The sequence below is a fragment of the Desmodus rotundus genome, chromosome 11 (genome assembly GCF_022682495.2).
Source record: "Desmodus rotundus isolate HL8 chromosome 11, HLdesRot8A.1, whole genome shotgun sequence".
In the NCBI taxonomy this organism is placed as follows: Eukaryota; Metazoa; Chordata; class Mammalia; order Chiroptera; family Phyllostomidae; genus Desmodus; species Desmodus rotundus.
Window position 1 is genome coordinate 29669618 of NC_071397.1, and position 16659 is coordinate 29686276.

Below are 16659 nucleotides of genomic sequence, written 5' to 3' on the forward strand. Positions count from 1 at the left end.
TTTCATGTTTGAAGTTGATCATGCTATATAGAACCCTGATTTGTAATTTTGGACTTTGACATTATTGCAGTTACAAGAGCCCTCAGATTTTGAAATAATAGTTCAGTTGTTGAAAATTTCTGTAGAATATAGAATATTTCTATAGAATATCAAATAGAAAAAAATGCCATTGGTCATTTGTTCTCTTCTACACACCCACACACATTTCTTTTTAAAACTAAAAATTTGCCTTTGTGTTGATATTCTCAACAATGTATTATATTGAGATGTGTTATAGTAAGTCTCAGAGAGCAGTGAAGGATTTTTATCTTGTCATTTCAGAAAATAGAAAATCCTGATGAACTGGCAGAACTTATAAATATGAATCTTGCACAACTTTGCTCACTTCTAATGGCTTTATGGGGACAATTTCTGGAAGTTATAACACTACATGAAGAACTAAGACTATTATTAGCACAAGAGAACCATACTTTCAGGGTAAGTTAAGTGATGTTAGAGCATTTTAATGAGTATTATCATTTTTCTTCAGAAATTTCTTATGAGGGAAAAGCCTTATATTTACCTCATATGTTGATAAATCAGAAAAGAGACTTTATTATTGTGTTATTCTCTGATTTCTAAAAATAATAAAACAATACAGTTGAGCACATGACCTAACCTGGTCACCACCCCTGGTGGTAAGAAACACCACTTACATGTAAATAAAAGAAAAATATATGATACAAATTGGCCTGGGAACCCAAGAATAGGAAATACACATTAGGAACAGAAACCAAGAACTAGAAAGCCATCTCAAACTAATATAGACTATGTAGTATTCTATATACTGTTCAAATTGTGTGCCCACTTTTCTATAGGATTACCATTCTTTTTCTAATTGATTTGTAATAGGTTACTATGTATTCTAAATACTCATCCCATGTTGATTTATAGATAAATCTCTTCATATCATGTTTGGTTTTTTCACTGTCTTTAAGCTGTTTTTTTTTGCTGAACTAGAGGTCTTAATTTTAGTGTAGATGCAACAAAAGAGAAAGTGCATACATAGACATATCCGTATTTGAACATAATATATTCAGATCCACAAGGAAAAGGTGAGATTTTCAATAAATGATCTGGGACAATTGGGTATTCATGTGGAAGAAAATATTATATAAAATTCAGCCAGGTGAATTGAAGATCAATGTGAAATTCAAATTTATCAGACTTCTAAAATATAACTGAGAATTCACTGAAGAGTTACAAAAAGAGTATACAATACTCCCATGTACTCTTCATCAGAATCATAAATTATCATTTTTGCACATTTGCTTATTCTTTTGTAGATAAGGTACATATATCGGACCACTAGATAGTTATAAACATTGCGCACTTTTATCCCTAAATTATATATATACCTTGGAGGGTATATATATAATATATATATATATATTATATATATAATAAACATACATATTTATAATATATAAATATACATATAAATACTATATATATTATATTATGTATTATATATATTTTTCATTTTTAAATCACTTTATTTCTCAATTACAGTTGACATACATTATTATATTCATTTAGGTATACACCTCAGTGATTAGATATTACATAACTTCCTAACTGGTCATCCTGATAAATCTCATGTGCATCTGATATCATACATAGTTAATAGAATATTATAGTCTATATTCCCTGTGCTGTACTTTACATCCCCATGACTATTCTATAAAAACCACTTTGTACTTACTAATCCCTTCACCTTCTTCACCCATTCTCCCATCTGGCAGCCATCAAAATGTTCTCAGTATCTGTTTCTGTTCTGCTTTTTGTTTATTTTACTTTTTAGATTCAATCATTGATAGATATGCATTTTTACCATTTATTGTTCAAATTTTTTATTTTGTCTTTAAAAAGACCCTTTAACATTTCATATAATACTGGTTTGGTGCTGATGAGCTCCTAGTTTTTTCCTGTCTGGGAAGCTCTTTATCTGTCCTTCAATTCTAAGTTATAGCCTTGCTGGGTAGAGTAATCTTGGTTGTAGGTCCTTGCTTTTCATCACTTTGAATATTTCTTGCCACTCCTTTCTGGCCAGCAAGGTTTCTATTGCGAAATCAGCTGGCAGTCGTATGCGAACTCCCTTGCAGGTAAGTAACTGCTTTTCTCTTGCTGTTTTAAAGATTCTCTCTCTGTCTTTAACCTCTGGCATTTTAATTATAATCTTAGTGTGGGCCTCTTTGGGTTCATCTTGTTTGGGGCTCTCTCTGCCTCCTGGACTTGTATGTCTATTTCCTTCACCAAGTTAGGGAAGTTTTCTGTCATTTTTTTATTCAAATAGGTTTACAATTTCTTGCTCTTTCTCTTCTCTTTCTGACATACCCATGATGCAAGTGTTCGTACACTTGAAGTTGTACCAGAGGCTCCTTACACTACCCTCATTTTTTGGGAATCGTTTTTCTTTTTGCTGTTTTCATTGGGTGTTTTTTGCTTCCTTATATTCCATAACACCAATTTGATTCTCAGCATCATCTATTCTACTGTTGATTTCCTGCAATTATTCTTCATTTCAGTTGGTACATCCTTCATTTCTGACTGGTCCACTTTTATGCTGTTGATGTTCTCCCTAAGTTCACTGAGCATCCTTATAACCAGTGTTTTGAACTCTACCTCTAGTAGATTGTTTGTCTCCCTTTTGTTTAGTTCTTTTTTCTGAAATTTTGTTGTTTTTTCATTTGGGCCATGTACCTGTCTCCTCATTTTGGCAGCCTCCCTGTGTTTGTTTTGTTTCCATGTATTAGGTAGAGTTGCCAGATCTCCCAGGCTTGGTAGAGTGGCCTAACATAGTAAATGTTCTATAGTGTCCAGTGGGACAACTTCCCCAACCTCTCAAGTTGGGCATGTGTTGTGTGCCCGCATGTGGGCTGTGTACCCCCTTCTCTTGTAGTTGAGCCTTAATTGCTGTTGGCACATCAATGGGAGAGATTTACCCCCAGGCCAGTCAGCTACAAGGACTGGCTGCAGTCACCAACCTCCACACACCATGAAGGATCAGTTCTGCAGGGATCCACCCCTTGAGTGTGTTGCTTGTGGAGATGGTTGGGTGGTAATGCTTTTCATGGTCTGAAGCTGTCCACTGGCAGTGCTGGCTCTGGGGCCTTCTGGGAGGGCAAGCCAGGGTCAGTCACTGCCTGTGTTATGCCCAAGGCCACCTGGCATGAGGTCCAAAGCAATGTGCAGATGGCTGGTACTTGTGCTGGGCTTGTAGGTGCCCAGGTGAGGCCCGTTGTGAACCAAGGTCAGCTTCAGCTAATGCCCATGCCTAGGGCCATGTAATGAGAGGTGTGGGGCATGGTAAAGCCAGATATTGTTTGTTTGAGAGATTTCAGGAAAATCTGAAGCATTAGCCACTGGATATAACTTCAGTGGGCTTGAAATTTGGGTGGGTCGGGTCCTCTGGGAATTACCAGGGCAGGGCAAATAGTGTGAGCCAGGTTGATGGAGTTTCATGTATGGCACCACCTGCCAACTCTCTTGGGAGAGGGCTTATAAAAGGAACAGTGGCCTTGCCAGCACTCTGTCTGGGAGAAAGCTGTCCCCCAGCTCTTGCCCCGATGCCAGACAATTCAGTTCCTAGCCGAATGCCTCTGGCACCTTTCACACTGCTGCCCCAGCACTGGAGCTCAGAGGGAGTGAGTCCATATAAGTCCATGTATGTGGCCCTTTAAGAGGAGTTGTTTAGGATCAGCAGTATCTCCTTAATTATCTCTGGTTTTTATAGCCTGAAGTTATGGGGACTTCTCTTCTTGGCACTGGAACACAGGGCTGGAACCCCACGCTCCTGCATTTGACATTATCCCTCTTGATTTTAATCTGGCACACCTGGGTGTGAGACTGTCCCATTCCTCATCTCTGCCCCTCCTACCGGTTTTGATGTAATTTCTTTAATCCCCTACTTGTAGGACTTCCATTCACCCAGATTTCAGGCAGTTCTGAAAGATGGTCGTTCTGTAGTTTTGTAATTTTGACATGGTCGTGGGAGGAGGAAAGTACTGCATTTACCTATACCACCATCTTGACCAGAAGTCTCACGGGAGGGTATATTGGCTAAGAACAAAGATAGTCTCTTAACCACCAGTACAGGGATCATCTCTAATATTGATACAGTACTGTTATCTCATGTACAATTCATATTTAAATTTTATCCAATGTCCTAATAATGTTCTGCATGATGATAATCCTTTTTTCATTTTCCAGAGTCAACTTTAGAACCACACATTGTGTTCAGTTGTCATATTTCTTTAATCTTTTTTTAGACTTACCTAATTTGGAATAATTGTTTTTGGTCTCATGACTATGATTTTTTTAATGATATAAAGTCTTTATTATTTTTTATTAAATTTATTGGTGTGACATTGGTTAATAGGGTCCTAGAGGTTTCAAGTGTACATTACCATAATACATGATCTGTATATTGCATTGTGTGCCCACCACCCAAAGTCAAATCATCTTCCATCACCATATATTTGGCACCCTTTACCATGTACCATCCCCCAACCCTACCCTCTGGTAACCACCATACTGTTGTCTGTCTGTGTCTCTGGGTTTCAGTTTTATATCCCATATATGGGTGAAATCATATGGGTCTTAGCTTTTTCTGTCTGACTTATTTCACTTAGCAGAATAGTCTCAAGGTCCATCCATGTTGTCACAAGTAGCAGTATTTCATTTTTTCTTATGGGTGATTAAAATAAATACATCTGTCTATTCCTTCATTTTCTGTATGTGAAACAATATACTAGTCAATGAGAGGACAACACATACCACCACCAAATGGAGAAAATTGCAGCCTACCATAACAATTTGTTTGGGAACCTAAGATCTCTTGCATAAAAACCTTTGACTTAATGTAACACATATAAACAAAACTGTTATTAAGTATACATTGAATATGTTGTCTCAAGTTTAGCTACTGTTATTTTTCTCATGCTCAAAAGTCCAAGAAATTCGTGCTAGCCCATAGTCAGTATTCTTCTGAAATAAAGACCAGAGATATTTCTTGTCTGTGACTTGCCATGTTTTATATCAAATGACTCTGAAATCCTGAGTTAGAGATTGGCACTTAACCCAAAGCCAGTCATATATAGCATCGACATGAGGGAAACTAATAATTTTTGAGGTGGCCTGCTGCATAGATTCTGCCAATTCTGGCATTTTCTATTAGAAGAATGACTAACATGTTCAGATTGTTTCTCTTGAGTAATTGAAACAAGAGATACAGGTAAGCAGTGGCAGAAACCAACAGAGGTTATAGGGGAAAACCATGAGACAATAGAACCCAAGAATAAACCAATTATCCATCATAAAGTAGGGATAAAAGTAAAAAGGGTTAAAGCAAAGTAGAGAGAGTCAGATAGAGAGGAACATGAGAATGGAAGAATGGCTAGAAAAGGGAACAACAAATGCTCATTTCTGAAAACAGCTACTAGAGTGATACTAGGATATTAATCTACTTTGTTATTTCCTAAATGGCAATGAACAGCACTCTAATATCAGAAGAACTAGCTGTTTGGATACAGAATCAGTTCCCAGGATGGTTTTGCTGTATATCTTATAAAAATTCCACACAGCCTGAGATATCCTGAGCATATCTTTATCTCTTGCTAACCAAAAACCTTTCATATCCAGAATTATGTTTCTTTATTTCTACAAAATGTGAATTTCCTAGTCATCTTTTTGTATTGGTGTCTACCTTACCTTCATTGTGATTAGCACCTAGTCTGTGTGATTTCAGAACTTTAATATTCTTTGAGACTTGGTTTATTTATAGCCAGAATGTATATTCTTCAGGGCGCTACGTTAAAAAAATAATTTTGTTTATATTTTTCATATTTTTATAATGAGTTATCAGTGATCAAGAAAAATGTGTTAAAATCTCCCAGAATGATTATGAATTTGTCCTTATTTGCTGTTACCAGATAGTAAGTGGCAGAGACAGGGTTCAAACCCAGGCAGTATGGCTAAATAGTTCGTGTTCTTCACCACTTGATATTTTACCTCTTAAAGTAGAGAATGATATCAAGGATCAGAGGCAATTATATAGCATTATATTTTATGGAGCTTGGATGTCCTGGGTGGAACAAGAACAAGAAGGTGTACTCAATAGTCAGAAAGTAGCTGGTAAACACAACTTTGAAAAAAAAGGAGAAAGAAAGGAGACCAAGACAAAAATTAGCATTGAAAACTAAAATGCCAAAGATAAACTATCAAATTTTACCTATGGCTTCCCTTTATCACCCCATTCCAGATACTAAAATTGGGCCCATTTAACTCCTAAAGGAATCAAGGAGTGGTAAATAAGACTCATTGAGAAAGTGCACTAATGTAACTTAACCAGGGAAAATAAGCTTGCCCTGCTCTGCCCTGCTGTGTATCACAAAAACTGTAGAAATGGTAGCATATTTTGTCCTTTGGCTCCCATTTGTGTAATTCAGCAGGAATTTTGCTCATATGGAATATCTGTATTCTGAGAGTAGATTGATAAGGCTACAAAATCAAAGCAGTCTAAGGGTCATTCATTGTTTATATAGGGACAGATTTGGCTATAATAAAGTCTACAGGCTGTCTGATAATGTATTTAGAAGCCACAAAATTGCACGAAGTCACAGAAGTGAACCTATAACGTGGAATCTCTCCTTGTCATGTTAAAAGCAAATAGTGAAGGAATGAGTTGGACTAAAAAGAGGAAATGTAAATCTTTTCTTGAAAAAAAATTGAATGAACTAACTCAATATTGGTTCAACTATATTATTTCATATCAAGAATCAGAAGTGGATAAATTCCTAGAAATAAAGGATGAATCATGAAGAAATGAAAAATTTGAACACTCCCAAAGTCAATACAAGTCCAGTATTCCCCTGATACCAATAATGGCCAGATAATGGACACAACAAGAAAACTACAGACCAATATCCCTTATCAATATAGATACAAAAATTCTTAACAAAGTATTAGCAAACCAAATCCAGCAAATTAAAAGGTACATGTTCCATGATTGCATAGTATTTATCACTGGGATGCAAGGATGATTCAGCATCTGCAATTCAATAAACATGACACATTGACACACCACATTAATAAAATGAAAAATAAAAATCATTTGCTCATCTCAATAGATGCAGAAGAAGTATTTGAAAAATATATCTACAGTACCTGGCACAAATAACACCCCCTTTTATTACAAAATCATAAGTGTATAATTCTGTAACATAACAATATTACAGTCAGGCACAACATGACATTTTAGGTGAAATGTTGAAATTAAAACTATAAATTATCACACCCAGATTATTACCCTACCACCCATACTCAAGCTGGCATTACTTCTGCTGGACCCTGTATTTTTATGGGTTGTCTTTTTACTCTCTTCATAGTGTCCTTTGAGGCAAAGGACATGAGTTCAGGAAGAAAAGTTTTAAATTCTTTTTTTTTTTCCAGTAAAAGGGTCTTATAAATTAAGACAAATATATTCAACACTTATGTTTGGTAAAATCTTTAAACAATGCAACATAACTTTTTAATTGAGAGAAAGTATTGTATTTATGGCTGCTACTGAACACAGTTTTCTTGAAATCATTAATTTATTACATGTTTGGGAAAATCCACATGGTGAGGAGGAGAAAAGGATTTTTAAATCTATATTTATTTAATGCATATATCTATGTTACAGTAGACTGTTGTGTCTGATATCAGTATATATTTTATTTTTAAAAAATTTATAGTCCTCCGAGGCTTAGCACAGAAACTTTGCATTCAAGATATCTAAATTTTATGAACTCCTATACAAGCTTCCTGAATTATAATTGATAATGTGTTTTGAAAACCAGGCATAAAATCTAATATCTATTTCTGTTTAACAAATTAACTGGTGGAAAAAAAATGAAAGAATACCTTTTGTGTCTTTAATCAGTATTGGCACATATACCTATATAATGTGAGTTTTCTTCCCCCTTGAAAATTATCTTGCTGCTAAAATCCTCAACAAAATATTAGTGAACCAAATCCAGTAATGCATTAAAAAGATCATACACCATGATCAAGTGGGATTTATTCTGGGAATGCAAGGTTCATACAATATTAGTGAATCAACAAAATGAAGGATAAAATCACATGATCATATCAATAGATACAGAAAAGGTATTTTATAAAATAGTCACCACTGATACATCTGATATAGGGTTAATTTCCAAAATTTATAAAGAACTTAAACACAAATCAACAACAACAAAATGAGCAACTCAAAAACTAGGCAAAGGACCTGAATAGACACTTCTCCAAGGAGGACATACCAGTGGCCAGCCAATAGACATATGAAAAGATGATCATCTATAATCAGAGGAATGCATATGAAAACCACAATGAAATATCACTTCACACTTGTCAGAATGGCTATCATAAAATAAACAACAAGTGTTGGCAGGGATGTGGAGAAAGGGAGCCCTCTTGCATCGTTGGTGGGAATGCAGATTGTTGCAACCACTGTGGAAACAGTATGGGGTTACCTCAAATTAAAAATGGAACTGCCTTATGACCCAGTGATTCCACTTTTGGGAATATATCCAAAGAAATCCAAAACACTAATTTGAAAGTATATGTGCATCCTACGTTCATTACAGCATTCTTTACGATAGCCAAGATCTGAAAGCAGGCCAAGTGCCCATCTATAGATGAGTAGATAAAAAGCCAGTGGTACATGTACACAACGGACCTGGAGAACATTATGCTAAGTGAAATATGGCAGTAAAAAAATTATCTTGCAGTAAAATAATGATGAAGTTACTTCCTATTCAAGTTATTGAGAGCTCTCTCTATTTTGAACAAAAAAATAAAGGCAAAAGTGTATTGTCTTCAAGGTTATAGGAAATAAAGTAAAAAATTAGGGTAATGTGAAACATGATGGCAAGTGAAAGAAACAGTCCACTTATGTAATTACTTTGAAGAGCATACCAAAACAAAATGCTCAGGGAAAGGAATCACTAAACTTCTTATCACTGTTTGAAAAATACTTAGAGAAAGCATGTTAGCATGAAATTCCTCAGTCAGTGATAGTGTTTTAGAAGCTTTTAGAAATCACCTGACAAAATCAGTGACAAAGGTATGTACACACAATTAGTCATTATCCCTGGGAATTGGACTTTGCACTGGCAAGTGTTGAATGTCAGTGTAAACAAATTTCTTGAAGATTCTCTAAAAACCAAAATAATATGTAATGGTGATCCCAAATATACTCTTACCAAACTAATGAAAAAAAGTTGTTACACTATTGACTTGGGATAAAATCTCTGAAAGCATTATACAGGGATTAGAAAATGACTGTATCTCAAAACTTTTGGACTAAGTGAGGATGATGTTCATAGTTGAACTTAATCTTGAGAAATAAAATCCTACAGAATTAGGATTATATGATCTAGGAAACTTAACAATTCATTCTTTTTTTAAAAATACTCAACCGAGGATATTCTTAGGGAGAGGAAGGGAGGTAGAGAAAGAACATGGATTCAAAAGAAACAACGATGGGTGTAATAGATGATGCTCCAACCAACTGAGCTCCCTGGCCAGGGCAACAATTCATTTTTTAACTTGATCAAAGTGAGATAGGCAAGTACACCACCTCCCATTGTCAGTGAAACACAATAGATCTTAGAAACTACATAGTCAAGAGGTGGGCAAGGACATGAGAAGAATAGAACATGGATGTTACTGTGCCAGCCTAATGGGTTAGAATATATGTATTTATCTTCATGTAGTGAAGGTATATTTTTATTTTACTGAGGTAAAGTTTAAATCCAGTGAAATGCATAAATTTTAAGTGTACAGTCAAATGAGTTTTGACAATCTGTTCACCTATGTCACTAACACCCCAGTCAATATATAGGACATTTCCATTATTTTAGAAAATTATCTGTGCTTCTTTTCTGTTGATTTCTACACCCCATAAGCAATCCTTGTTCTGGTTTCTATCAATAATATTTAATTTTATCTATTTTTAAAGTCCATAAAAATAGACACAGTAATATATGTTCTTTCTGTGTCTAACTTGTTTCACTGAATGTAATTTTTTTAGATTCCCCCATATTGTAATTTTCTTCTCCCTGAGTAGTATTCCAGTGTATAATATACCAGAGTTCTTTTCTTTTTTTTTTCCTGTTGATGATTTGATTTGTTTTCAGTTTTGGCTATTATGAATAAAGATGATATAAACATTTTCTACAAATCTTTTTTGTAAACATGTTTTTATTTTCTGTTTCGTTAATCTTTTATATGTCTTTATGCCAGCTCTTCTCAACCTTTTCCATTTCATGACACACAAAAACTAGTTACTAAAATTCTACAGCACACCAAAAAATAGATTTTTTGTCGGCCTGACAAAAAGTAGGAATAATTTTGATTCACTCACATTGGATGGCTATTGTTGTGTTGGCATTGTCATTTTTCTTATTTGACACTCTAAGGGAGAAGAGGTCAGTGCCCCTGACTAAATAGTCAGGTATTGCATGTTTTAAAAGTTCTTGTGGCACACTGGTTGGAAATCACTACTACATGTTAATAGCACACTAATTTATCATAATATATACTACTCATATCCTAAGTTTGAATTTGTAAATTTAACATTGTTTCCATATATGTCTTTTGCCCCAGATTGAGCTGTGCTGCCATTGGATGGCAGTCATACTTTAGTTATGCCCACACAGTATAGTTATAGGCTTACTCATTACACAGCACAAAAATTGTGGCAAGAGAATTTAGAAAGAAAACTTTGCGTGGGTGCATAGAGGAAAGGAAAGAGTTTCTGGTACCAGGGATTCTTAATAAAAAAAGGGAAGAGATAAGCGGTTTGGAGCACAAGATTTGGAATTTGTCAAATTTTTATTTGAATCCATGTTTATCACTTGCTGGGTATGTTATCCTTTGACCAGGTACTTAATCTCTTGGTGCCCATTTTCTCACTCATGGTTTTTATATGGTTTAAATGAAAGAATGGAAATAAAGTGCTTATTTAGCACAGAGCCTTGTAGGTAGAGTGCTGTCAAGAAATGAATGGTTCTTGTAGGAATCAGGGAAGGTAGAGAGAGAGGGAAAAGCAACGAGCCAGTTTTGCAGGCCCAGCTGCAATTGCACAAATCCAGATGACTTTGGGCTGCATTTCTTCATATTTTATAGCCCTCAAGGAAAACATCTCTAATAGATAGACAGGCAGACAGGTAATTTTCATCTTTACCTTTGTGTTAGCAAAAAGAGGCAATTGGACATTTGAAAGTAAAGACACAACTTGCATCTTCATAGATGCCTCATACCTTCCTGTCCCTACCTCCCTCATTGTCTTGTTTCTCTGAAGACACAGTCTCACCAGCTTAGGGAAACAAGTTTAATAAGTCAGAAATCCAACTAGCCACTCACTGTTAACCAGTAAAATATATCACCAATTTATTGTATATTTGAAAACCAAAGAACCCTAAATTACGTTTTTCTTTAGAAAAGAAAATTAGATGTAATATAATTTTGAAATGTAAAATAATATCTCCTCCTAGTACCCTCCAAGCAAAACATTTTTCCATCTTCTAACTATTGCTTCATATTGTTCCAATAGCTGACAGATCCTTGTTTTGCGTAATTAGAAATGAAAGGATCAAAATACAAACGTGATGAAAGAAATATTTAATTAGATTCAACCAGTACTTACCAAGTACTTGCTTCTGTAACGTACCAAGATAGATATATTTTGGCAGGTAACAAAAATCATTAAAGTATAGTTTCTACTCTTAAGGCACATTACACATTAGGAAACAATTCACATAAGCAGTTATTTTAAGGGAAAAAGTGAATGATATAATGGCAGTTATAATAGCTTATATTTATATGCACTTTCCAGATTGAAAACTGCTATCAAATAGTTTGTTTTTATCTCATTCTTCAAAATAACCTCATATATAAAACAAGTATTAAGCAGAATTTGAAAATGAGTCATCCAAGGCTCAGGTAAAATGCCCAAAGTCTCAATAACAGTAAGTCAGTGAGCCCTTTCAGCTGGCATTTGCTTGAATACCTGGCACATAGCATGGTGGAAATGCTATCTGATTCTGTCATTTTTTTCCCCATGTGCTGGGCACTATTTGTGAGACTGGGGATGTCGTGGTGAATAAGATAAATAGATCCTTGTCTTCAAGGAAAGGTAAATGGTGGATCTATAATGTAAACCTAAATTTCTCATTTTACATTCTGTTGTTTCTTTTATTTCATGCAGTACCAAAATACAGTGCTTTAAAAACACTGAGGAGGGAGATTAATTCTCACAGGGGTGGTTATGGAAGGCCTAATGAAGGGTTTGCTTTCCTTATCATTTCGTGGCTGATTGATTTTTTTAAATGTACCATGTTATTCATATTCCCTTTTGGAATTTTTTAGGTACGCAGATTTTCTGAGGCATTCTTTTGTTTTGAACATCCAAGAGAAGCTATCATTGCATACCAGGAACTTCAGTGAGTAGCGTAAATCCAAAATTAAAATAATTTTATTTCTTTTTACATTTGATAACTATTTCAGGATTTATCAGTGATAGAACACATAATATTCAAAATGAAGAAATTTAGAGAATTTCTTCAGATAACACTCTATTTAATCAAATTGGGCTTAATCTTACCAATTACTTTTATGGAGGACCCATACCTTATATAAAGATGTGTGTTGCACTATACCCCCTCCCCCCGTAATCAGATCTATAATACTGTAATGGTGGTAGTCCCATACAGTTCTGGCTGCAGTCTTTTATTTGGCCATCTTGTTGTATCTTTTATTTCCACAATCAGAATCTCTTATGTTCATTACTGTATATTAGAGATTGTCATAAGTAGTCCGACTGGCACTGTTACATCTGCTGCTGAGTATTTTTCAATTGATTTACTTTGGCTTTAAAGAGTACTTTAAGGACATTGTACTGAGCAAAAGAAGCTAGACCTAAAAGAGTAGATACTATATGATTCTATTTATATGAAGTTCTGGAACATGCAAAACTAAGGTGAAAAAAGAACACTGGTTGTCTTGTTGTTGACTTGGCTGGGAGTTTGACTGGAAAAACATGAGAGTACTCTCTGGGTAGATGGAAATAGCCTGTCTTAGGTATTTATTTGTCAGATGGCTAAGATTTGTATATTTCAATCATGTGAATTTACCTAAAAAGTTAACTGTAAATAGTAATAGAGTGTGAGGATAAGTAGTGAGTGGGGGTGAGGGTAAAACAAGGACACAATGTTAATTGTTGAAGCTGAGTGATTGGGTTTATTATAATATTCTATTTATTATGATTTGTTTAAAATTTTCCATGAGAAAATGTTTTTTAAAAAACTTGTACTAGAAAGTTATACATCTTGTTTTAAACAGCTGTTAATTGTATTCATAATATGTGTCAAGTACAGCAGTAGACTTGAAACTCATTTTTTTTACTACCATCAAAACAATAGTAGGCTTTTGAGTTTTCTCCTATACGCTATTCTCAACAAATTAGGAAGTTCAGACATTAAGCATAGATAAGTCACTTCAAAATAATATTTAAAAGCATAGGTGAATATAATAGAAATTAGATAATTCTTCAACAAACCATAATTTTCATCTTACCAGTTTTTCTCTCTGAACAATGAGCTCTTTCATAAGGAGGTTATATCTTGAGGAAGGGGCACAGGAATGGTGAGGGGAAGGGGAATGGGTATAAATCTGTAAAGTGGAATTAGGTGTAATTTTTTAAAATTACAGTCTGACTTAAGAAATATTTTTCAGTGCTCAGAGTCATCTACAGATGTGCACCGCTATCAAAAATACTTCCTTCTGCAGTTCTCTTCCACCCCTACCTATTGAATGTAGTGAATTAGATGGAGATCTCAATTCATTACCTATAATCTTTGAAGATAGGTATTTAGATTCAGTTATTGAAGGTAAGTATAATCTAACTAAAATACATAAGCTGTTGTGTCATTTTCAGTATATTCTTCCTAATATACATAAAACCATTTCCCAATATAGGTCTATTTCCTTTCCCTTCCAGTTTTATTTATGTTTGAGGATATTAGAAAGTTATAGTCAGAAAAAGTAGTCTTAATTATATGAGTTCTCACACCTTGTTTTAAACCTGAATCTTTTTTTCTTTGGATAAAAGACTTAGATGCACCCTGGATGGGAGTTCAGAATCTTCAGAGATCAGAGTCCACTAGAATGGATAAATATGACACTGAAGAAAGATCCATAACTGGACCTTCTAGCCCAGAGGTGAAAGTCAGACCTGCTGGTGCCTCCAATTTTTGCTATACAGAAGGTGAAAAGCAGCTAACAAAATCTCTAAAAGGAAAGAACGAAGAATCAAATAAATCCAAAGTTAAGGTCACTAAGCTCATGAAAACAATGAAACCTGAAAATACAAAAAAAATAATGAAACAGAACTCTAAGGATTCTGTGGTTTTAGTAGGCTACAAATGTTTGAAAAGTACAGCATCAAGTGATCTGTTTACATGCTTTGAAGGCAGTCCTTCACATAGTCAGAAGGAAGGTCTGGATCCCACAGTATGTGGATATAATTTTGACCTAAAGACCTACATCAGACAGACAAGTGAAAATGAAGCTAGCTATTTGCCAACAAATAGAACTGAACAAAAGTCTCCAGATATTGAAAACATGCAACCAGACCTTTTTGATCCTTTGAACTCTGGCCACCTAAATCTTTGTGCAAATTTGTCCATTTCAGGTAAACTTGATATCTCCCAGGACGATAATGAAATTACACCAGTGGATTTCAATGTGGCAACCAGAAGTTCATCAGATGATTGTCATGATCATCAAGCAATTCCATCTTCAGGAGTTAGAACAACTAAAGTAACTCCCTGCAATAAAGATTCTTTCAGTGGAGAGAAAACTGTTAAAATAGGACCTTGGACAGAGCTTCAACAAGATGAAATACTTGTGGATAGCTTACAACTACCCAACTCTGAGTCCTTAGAATCTAACTGTAAATCCAAATCTAAAGACATAACACTTGAAAAGGAAGCTTTTCAGGAAGCAAACTGTCGTTCTGTTGGAGAATCATTAGCTAAGTTAAGAAGTAATCAACCTGCTTCTTATACAAAAGAATATCATGTTGTAGTAAGTGGAGATACAATTAAGTTACCAGATATTAATGCTACATGTGCCTCATCTAGATTTTCAGATTCAGGTGTTGAAAGTGAACCAAGTTCTTTCGCAACACATCCAAACCCTGATGTAGTGTTTGAAATTGTGCAAGGGCAAGGTCCTTACAATAATGAAAGATTATTTCCTCAGCTTTTGATGAAACCTGACTATAATATAAAATTTTCACTAGGAAGTCATTGTACTGAAAGTACAAGTGCTTTAAGTGAAATACAGTCATCTTTGACATCCATAAACTCTCTACCTTCTGATGATGAATTGTCTCCTGATGAAAATTCTAAGAAATCTGTTGTACCTGAATGCCATTTAAGTGATAGCAAAACTGTATTAAATCTAGGAACAATTGATTTGCCAAAATGTGATGCCAGTAAAAAGTCAAGTATTGTTTTACAACAGCAGAGTGTCATATTTTCAGGGCACTTGGACAATGAAACTATAGCAATAAATTTCTTAAATTCAAACGCTAAAGACCCTTTGCAAATTGTTTTTTCAGATGAAGATACTTCAGGTGATGAGAAAAGTAGTTGCAGCTCCAAACCTAACGTGGACACTGTGTGTAAAGACTCCCAAAGTCCTGATAAATATAACTCTACAGGGACAGCAGTTACATTAAATTCAAATCTGGTTTGTTTAGATGCCCCTTGTGTTGTTTCAGGTTCCATTTATACTAATACAGAAGTTAGTGAAGATAGAACTGCAAAAATAAAAAACAGTGATGCACTAGATCTCAAAGAAATAAATTCAGAAGCCCCTACAGTTAAAAGTGAAACTCATCTGGGTGCAAGTGACCCTTTTTCAATCAGTCCTGATATGGTAAAAGAAGGGCTTGTGGAAGATTATTTTGGCTCTCAAAGCAGTACAGATATTTCTGACACAGGTGCTCTTAGCTGCAACAATTCACTTAGCCCTCAGAAAGAAACTCCTGAAAAAGGAATTAGTAATCTTCAGCAGGAACAGGGTAAAAAGGATGAGGAGGAAGAGCAGGATCAACAGATGGTTCAAAATGGGTATTACGAAGAAACAGATTATTCAGCTTTGGATGGAACAGTAAATGCTTACTATACAAACAGAGATGTACTAGAAGAAGAAAGACTTATAAAATCTGAAAAATTAAACAGTGAATTTCTGAGGGATGGTATTAATATGCCTGCTGTCTGTACTTCTGGTTGTCTGTCCTTCCCATCTGCACCACAAGAGTCTCCCTGTAGTGTTAAGTATTCTAAAAGTAAATTTGATGCCATTACAAAGCAGCCAAGCAGTACTTCTTACAACTTCACTTCATCAGTTTCCTGGTATGAAAATTCACCAAAACTTCAAATACAAGCGTAAGTAATGGAGCACAATAACGTACTACTAAATATATAGAGAGAAACATTTTTTATATTACATTTTATATTTTTTCTTTATATATATCTATATAGATATATATATAGATATATA

At 34.9% G+C, this 16659-nt stretch overlaps 1 protein-coding gene across 5 annotated transcripts in view; it reads left to right on the plus strand.

The window, feature by feature from the left end:
* FAM135A (family with sequence similarity 135 member A) overlaps positions 1-16659 on the plus strand; it is a 91626-nt gene that overhangs the window by 50244 nt on the left and 24723 nt on the right. For 2 of the 5 annotated variants that reach the window (XM_045184821.2, XM_024576578.4), the window contains 4 exons: positions 322-477; positions 12457-12530; positions 13822-13976; positions 14198-16544. In XM_045184821.2, the coding sequence (XP_045040756.2) occupies positions 322-477; positions 12457-12530; positions 13822-13976; positions 14198-16544 (2732 nt within the window). Of the gene's footprint in view, positions 1-321; positions 478-12456; positions 12531-13821; positions 13977-14197; positions 16545-16659 lie in introns of those variants that run through there. The other 3 variants (XM_024576576.3, XM_045184822.3, XM_045184823.3) reach the window with 2 other exon arrangements.